This window comes from Pinus tabuliformis, chromosome 3_2 (assembly GCF_031772625.1).
Source record: "Pinus tabuliformis cultivar Carrire ecotype Pingquan chromosome 3_2, CPIR1, whole genome shotgun sequence".
NCBI lineage: Eukaryota > Viridiplantae > Streptophyta > Pinopsida > Pinales > Pinaceae > Pinus > Pinus tabuliformis.
The window spans coordinates 557,544,451-557,552,435 of record NC_142302.1 but is presented as its reverse complement, the minus strand read 5'-3'; the positions used below and the strand labels follow the sequence as shown (position 1 = coordinate 557,552,435).

The window sequence follows — 7,985 nt, the reverse complement described above, 5'->3', positions numbered from 1 at the left end:
TACACAATATTTTAGCTCTTCAATTTTACTCAATGATAACAAATTCATTTTACAGTAATAATTCCACAATTCCGCATAATTTATGATAATTCCACAATTCCACATAATTCATGAGAGCCATTTCAATAATTTTAGTCCAACATTTGCACAATATTTTAGATATAAAAACAAAATCTCAATAATAATAATTGGATGACAAATAACAAATCCCGCATAATAACAAATCTTTGCCGACCAAAATGACGAGTTACAATTGCATACTTACAATGCACCATGTGTCTTCCTAAAAAGCCTATGTATCTCTCTTGGCTGCTAATCCAAAAGTTGATAGGACTTAGGATATAAAGCAAAATTTGATAAGTCTAAGTTTTAAGAACTTAGGTTTACAATAAAATAATATTATTCTCCTGGCCCCCCTGATCCCCGTCAGCTCCTTTTTCTTTCCTCTCTTGTGGAATCATAACCCTCCATGTTTTTTCTCCTCCACCATCTACAATGTATTTTGTTACAAATTATGTCATTCAGCTTTTAGCAATTCATGATATACACATTTACATACTAGTCTGAGGTTCAAAATTGGAAATGTTACATAAATAATCTGTAACTAATGCATCAAATTGGAATTTGAAGCAATATCAATGAGAATAACTCTACTGACAGAGTTTGAAGCAATATCAAGGAGAATAACTCCACCGACAGAGTTTAAGATAGAAATTTAATGTCCGTTATCTTACTTTGCCTTGAAGGTCCTCCAAGCAAGGAGGAATGGAGAATTTCATTCCACTTTCACTCTCGTTAGTAATGTGGATATCATGCGGCTAAAAGCATCATTCCATTGGCATTCTTATCATAGCCTTCAGTCATCATAGCCTTCATTCATCAACAGATAATGACCTCATCCACTACGACATGAGATGTCATGATGACTACAAAGCCCAATTAGCCTGGATAGTCTCCATTCCAGTAATAGATTGCAGTCACCATGCCATAGAAGAGATGCTAGAGAGAAATTTGTAATAGTGGAAGTCTAGACTTGACATTTCCAGTCTCTTGCCTTGGATATAAGCAATCCACGCATATTCTTAAGGTAAAGGTTGTCAATATGCAGGGTATTGTATAATCTAAGCCCACATTATTGTGCACCAATAACCTCCGCAACGGCACCATTTATCCCTGAAATTATATGAATAATTGGCATCCATGCAATAATCTCTCGATCAACGATGTTGAAGACGGGATTTTTTTTGGCGTAATGGCAATCACCACAAGTTGAAATAAATTAACAGGCGTCCCATTAATGACAAATACAAATCCATGTTTCATGTTTTGGTGACAGAAGTTTTTCCTTCTGTTTCTCCAGACTCCATGTCCCTCAAAATAAATCTATTGCTGGGCAGATATCCTGATTCCATTTCTGTAATGAGTTTATCAACTTTGCATAATTTTCCTGTGTTTGTTAGCATCAATTGTCTCCTACAATGAAAAAATGCACCTGTTTATTGACTTCAATCCAGCTGCAACCTGGATTCTTCTTTACACTTTTGTCTTTCATCTTTTTTCGCACTCTTTCAATGTCATTCCATCTGCCAGCAATTGCATACATATTTGATAGCAGAACATAAGTTGCTGCATTTTTTGGTTCCAACTCGAAAAGGAGTTCTGCCACACGTTCTCCTAGCTCTATATTGCTATGGCTTTTACAGGCACCAAGTAAAGACAACCAAATAGCAGTATCTGGTTTTATAGGCATTTTACTGATAAAATCATGTGCCTCATCCAGGAGCCCACCACGGCCAAGAAGGTCAACTATGCAGCAGTAGTGCTCCATTATAGGCGTGATGTGATATTTTAGTCTCATGAGATCAAAATATTGCAAGCCAACATCCACCATGCCTGCATGGCAGCATGCAGACAAAACACCAATGAAGGTCACATGGTTTGGATTAGTGTCAGAAAGTTGCATTTGCTCAAAGAGCATAAGGGCTTCCTTTCCATGTCCATGCATTGCATATCCTGAGATCATTGCAGTCCAAGATACCACATTTCGAGTAAGTATGTTCTCAAATGCTTTGCGTGCATCCCCTATACTACCACATTTGGAATACATATCTACAAGCGAGTTCCCTACAAATACATCAGAATGAAATCCACTTCTAAATGTGTATTCATGGATCTGCTTGCCACATACTAGAGCTGCCAAATTGGCACACGCTGCAAGTACATTGGCAAAGGTATCAATGCTTGGCTTCACATCTGTCAGCTGCATTTGCTTAAAAACCTCCAGGGCTTTATCAAAGTGCCCATTGTGCACATATCCTGCAATCATTGTAGTCCATGACACAACATTTCGCTTGGGCATTTTCTGAAAGAGATCTAGTGCATTATCAATAAGCCCATTCTGTGCGTATCCTGCAATCATCGCAGTCCATGACACCACATTCCGCTCAGGCATTTTCTTGAAGAGCTCCAGGGCTTCTTCCACAAATCCATTCTGTGCATACCCTGCAATCATCGCGTTCCATGAGGCTATATCTCTTTCAGGCATTTCCTTAAAAAACTTCACAGCCTCGTCAAAACGTCCATTCTGTGCACATCCTCCAATCATTGCTGTCCAAGACACGGCATTGCGTTCCGGCATTTTATGAAAGAGCTCCAGCGCCTCATCCAGGCGCCCATTTTGTCCATACCCTGCAAGCATGGTACTCCACGAGACCACATTTCGTTCAGGCATTTTTTCAAACAGCTCCCAAGCAGAATCCACAAACCCATTTTGTGCATACCCTGCAATCATTGCATTCCACGACACAATATCTCGTTCAGGCATTTTATCAAACACATCGCGCGCATCCTCCAAACTCCCACATTTCACATACATATCTACTAGGGCACTACTCACAAAGACATCACATTGGTGCCCACGTCTCATTATTTCTTTATGAATCTCCTTGCCTCTTTCCAGAGCTGCCAAACCCGCACATGCAGGGAGAACACTGGCGAAGGTGAACTGATCCGGTTCAACACCTGCTTGTTGCATTTGATAAAATAGTGCCAAGGCCTCCTCGCTCACCCCATGCCTGGCATAAGCTGTAATCATTACAGTCCATGAGACAATATTTCTTCCAGAAATTTGATCAAAAACCCTGCGCGCATCTATAAGATTACCACACTTCGCATACATATTCATAAGTTTGTTTCCTAAGAAGATATCATGGAATTTACATGCAGAATAAATGATGTGGGCGTGGACTAGTTTTCCCTCTGGCAGGGCTTTGCTCATGACGCAGCCCTTCAAGAGATGAGCATAAGCCGATGAATGTGCTTGAATGGCATGGCAACCTGTAAAATACAAATTATGGACTGCCTCTTTTAAATGGCCTCTCACGTTTTTACTGATACCATTAAGAAGGTTGTGATTTCCATTGTGGGGTGTTTTTTCTGCTTTAAGAACAGCGATTTCTGTTTCAGTGCTGAAGCGAAATTGGGTGTTGTGTGAATGAAAGGCTGGGCAAATGAATAAGATCATATTAGTCAGGTTTTTGCTGAATGGAGATAGTGGTACCATTGACATTGCAATGGCAACTGTTCTGGCCCATCATCACAAATCCATTGGATTCAGAAAAATAGTGATCGGGGACAGATTTTAATGCCCAGAAACAATTACAGAACTCAAGACTCTCAGTTGTAAATATGTGTTTACTTTGTAATGGTAATAAAGTTTGAACTAGGATGTAAGTGGAGGCAGCACTCCATGTTCCATGTGCATTTTAATTTTTCTAAAGTGATTGAATGGGAAGGTTTTATTAGGTTTATTCTTAATTTTAACTTAAATAAACCGTATTATTTATTTAACTTTTTATAGTAATAATTAAGAAAAGGAAATATTTAGATCACGGTTTCCAACCAATCATTGTGGTTGTGGTTCATTTTCAGAAGAATATGAGAGATCATATCTAGGCAATAAAATAAATAGATGAAGAGAGGAGCTAATTAGCCGTTAGAATATAACACAAGATGAGGGATCAGATCTAGGTAATGAAACAAATAGATGAAGAGAAGAGCTAACTAGCAGTTAGAATATAACAGCTAATTTGACTAAATACTCATTATTAATAATTTTTAATATCATGATTTGACGAGAAAAATAAAGAAAATCAAACTAAATCTTATTAATTCAATTATTATTAAATTCTAAATTATAAATACTATTATTAAAATATAATCTAATACATAATATTATTTTTTCCTGAGTAAAGACTATTTCTATTAAAAAAAGATAAAAATATTTACAGAGAGGTCTAGACCTCTGAGGGGGCCGAAGCCAGCCCTCCACCAAAGAAACTTAAACATATAGCTTTCTTCAATCACCTTACATAATTGAAAGACTTTGAAGCAAGAATTGAAGAATGCTAAAAGACAAAAAGCTAACCAGACCTATAGTTGACATAACAGCTCCAGTGGCAGCTCTGCGTTTGCTGAGAGACAATCTTTTGAAGCCACCATTACAAAAAGAATAAAAAACCAGGCTAGCTAGGCCATAATTGTTTCTGAACTGAAGACTATAGCGATTCGTGCTTATACCAAAAGCAGTGCCAGAGGCATGAGCAGATGTAACAAAAACCATAGATGCATAACCTGAGAACGACAGATCATAGACGAGAATGCTGACAGAGCCTTTGAACCAGAATTCTTTAATCATGAGTATGAGAGTCGGTCGCGTCCTTATTTACCTGGCTAGGAGAGCCAATCCATGTGACCATTTTATTATCTTCAGCTTCCAGAACACCGCCATCTGGAGGAATTACTAGATTCAGAATGCCTTCTGTAAAATGCACCGGTTCACAAGCAAGTACTTGATCCTGAGAAGACGCTGGCTGGGGTTGAGGGGCTTCCGGGATTTCACCTTCGTTCTGCATATTATCAGCGTTGAGCACTACCCCAGCAATCTCACCCTGAAATCCGCTTGCATTCTGAGACTGAGACTGAGACATGGAAATGTTGTCCGAACTGCTGGGCGCATCTTCCTCCTCCGTAAGAATTACAGTAATATTGGCAGAAATCAAAGGCTTATTGAGCCTGCTCCTGAACTTAAAATGGGTGGTCTGAAAGGAACTGTTCAGAGAAGGCCGAGAATGATCAGAAGGCGGGGAGGACAGGGTGGCAGAGGCTAAAGGAGTGATGTTCTGAGGAGCAAAATGAGATACAGGGCCTCGATTGCCAGCATTACCACCACGACGTGAGACTCCGCGACGTCGAACCATGGCTGGATGAACAGGGAGCTTAGGAAGGGAAGATGACCAGAGCTGGAGGGGAGAGGACCAGGCGCAGGCTGAACAAGCCAAACTGAAGAACCAGAGGAGCTTCCAGACAACCTGAACAGAGCAGGGGTGCGGAAAAAATAACGGGCAAAGGAAGAAGGAGCCTAGAAACCAGAGAGCAGGCCATGATTAAATCACCTTGCAGAATTTCTCGAGCCGAATGCGCATTGAATTCCATTAACAGAGCCATAATGTTGTACCTTTCAACATTCATATCAGATGTTGTGGGAATGTGTAAGCTGCGTCCACCGTCCAGGTGCCAGGACAACTGTTGTCTCTGCATGCTTCTCAACAATGCCGATTAATAACACCCGCATCCGGGTCTAATACATAATATTATTAATCAAATAGATTTTTGTTAAAAAATTATGAAATCAAAAAAGAAACATTATTATGATAATCTTAATATTATAGATAATATTGTTAAAATATTATAATAAATTTTTAATGTTACCATTAGAATAATTAATTGCATAATTTTTTTAAAAATAAATATAAATAATTCTCTAAACATATATATATATATATATATAATAAATAAATATATTATAAAACCAAATAAGAAAATTTCAAAGGTAATATTGTTACTCAAATTTTGTATTATGATTAATACTATAGTCACTTTGGCGTTTGTGAGTTTTTGATGAAAATCATCTCAATGATGAAAAACCCCACCTTCTTAAAGTTTTTAATAAGAATGGTTATAGCAGATCCCAGGGTCTTAGAGTGTTCCTTAAGGCTGAAAAAGGTCCCAAGATTAAGAATGATCCCAAGGTTTGGTTTTCCGGAGTTCATCTTCCTTTTATTCAGGGGACCACAGATAAAATTGCAAGAATCCTGAAAAAGCATAAGATTCTTTCAACATTTAGACCCGTTAGCATTATTCAGAGTTCTCTTCGATCTGTTAAGGCCCCGGTAAACCCCAAAGATGGGAATGGTGTTTAGTGGGACCGCTTATATTGGTGAGACTGGTCGATCAATAAATCAAAGGATTCATAAGCATGATGCGAACATCAAGCATGAGAGGCCTTGCTCTTCAACTTTGGCAGAACATACAGAAAAGACCAATCATCACATCTACACAGAAGAGGCGACCTAGGATTGACCATTTTCATAATCGTAAATTTAAAGAGGCCTTAGAAATTGAGAAGAGACCTGTTAATCTGAATACAGAAGATGGCTAGAGTATAGTAGGTGTTGGATCTTATATTCCTAGGTTTTTTTTAATTATTATTCATATTTTAGACGGTGATTAATGATAATAATGGTAAAATTAAAGATTTATTTTTTAACAATATTATCTATACTACTAATCATAATACAAAGTTTGAGTAACAATATTAGCTTTGATATTTTGTTTTTTGGTTTTATAATGTATTCATTTATTAATTTTTTTATATTTATATATATATATATATATATATATATATATATTTTTTTTTTTTTTTTTTTTTTTTTTTTTTTTTTTGAAGATTTTAGAAAATTATTTATATTTTTTTTTTTTTTGAAAAAAATATGTGATTAATGATTCTAATGGTAAGATTAAAAAATTATTATAATATTTTAACAACATTATGTATAATATTAAGATTATTATAATACTATTACCTTTGTTAGTTTTTTTTATTTCATAATTTTTAACAAAAATTTATTTGATTAATAATATTAAGTACTAGATTATATTTTAATAATATTATTTATAATGTTAGAATTTAATAATAATTGAACCTATAATAAGATTTAGTTTAATTCTTTTTTTTTGGGTGAATCATAATATTAAAAATTACTAATAATCAGTGTTTAGTCAAATCCGTTGTTATATTCTAACGGCTAGTTAGCTCCTCTCTTCATCTATTTATTTCATTGCCTAGATTTGATCCGTCATCTTGTCCTGAAGATGAATCACAATGGTTGATTCAAATGCCTCGAGGAGATTGTATCCTATATGATTTTTACTGAAAAATGTTGTCATAAATATTATGGATAACAGAAGTCTAAGCGCGCTCTCTCTCTTCTTTACACATAAAAAATATGTTTCCTTTTCTTAATTAACTAATTATATATATAGATAGATAGATAGATAGATAGATATAAAATAAAATATTATACTTTCAAATTTTAAGTAGGAAAAATTTAATAAATAATAAAATTAATTAATTAAAATTTCTATAAAAATTAATAAATACAGTGTATTGGGTTTTGAATAGACAGTGATCGGTGGGTATTTTGTTAAGGTACTCTTTGATGTGAAGTCATTGGTTCAATTCCCCACCCGAATAGAGGTGATATATTGAACATGATGAAGATGTAGTCCTAACAAGCTTATATATATATATATATATATATATATATATATATATATATATATATATATAAACCATTGAAAATTATATTTATTTTAAAGGAATTTCAATGTTTTAAAAATCACAATATAAAATTTTAAATACAATAACAAGATAAATATTTTTGTGAACATTTATATAGGAAGCAATGCAATGAATCTATGTATCTATATGATGCTTAGATACAATCTTTTATATTTTTTAATATGCCTAGTTTTACTAAACTAGGGGAATTTGTTTTATTTTTTATCTTATTAAAAAAGAATAAATTGTAATAGTTTTTGAAGTCTTCGTTGAAGTTCTATCAAATTACAATAAAATCAATGAA

General features: G+C 35.0%; 1 protein-coding gene across 1 annotated transcript; it reads right to left on the bottom strand.

The window, feature by feature from the left end:
* Positions 1-422: 422 nt before the first annotated feature.
* Positions 423-3,749, bottom strand: LOC149181740 (pentatricopeptide repeat-containing protein At2g13600-like). The gene has a single exon (XM_089416686.1). It carries the CDS (start codon positions 3,566-3,568, stop codon positions 1,463-1,465), a length of 2,106 nt encoding a protein of 701 aa, XP_089272812.1. The 5' UTR covers positions 3,569-3,749; the 3' UTR covers positions 423-1,462.
* Between the last annotated feature and the right edge of the window lie 4,236 nt (positions 3,750-7,985).

Bases quoted from the DNA above. Each gene is read 5' to 3' on its own strand.
- LOC149181740 (XM_089416686.1), bottom strand. From the start codon at position 3,568: ATGTCAATGGTACCACTATCTCCATTCAGCAAAAACCTGACTAATATG.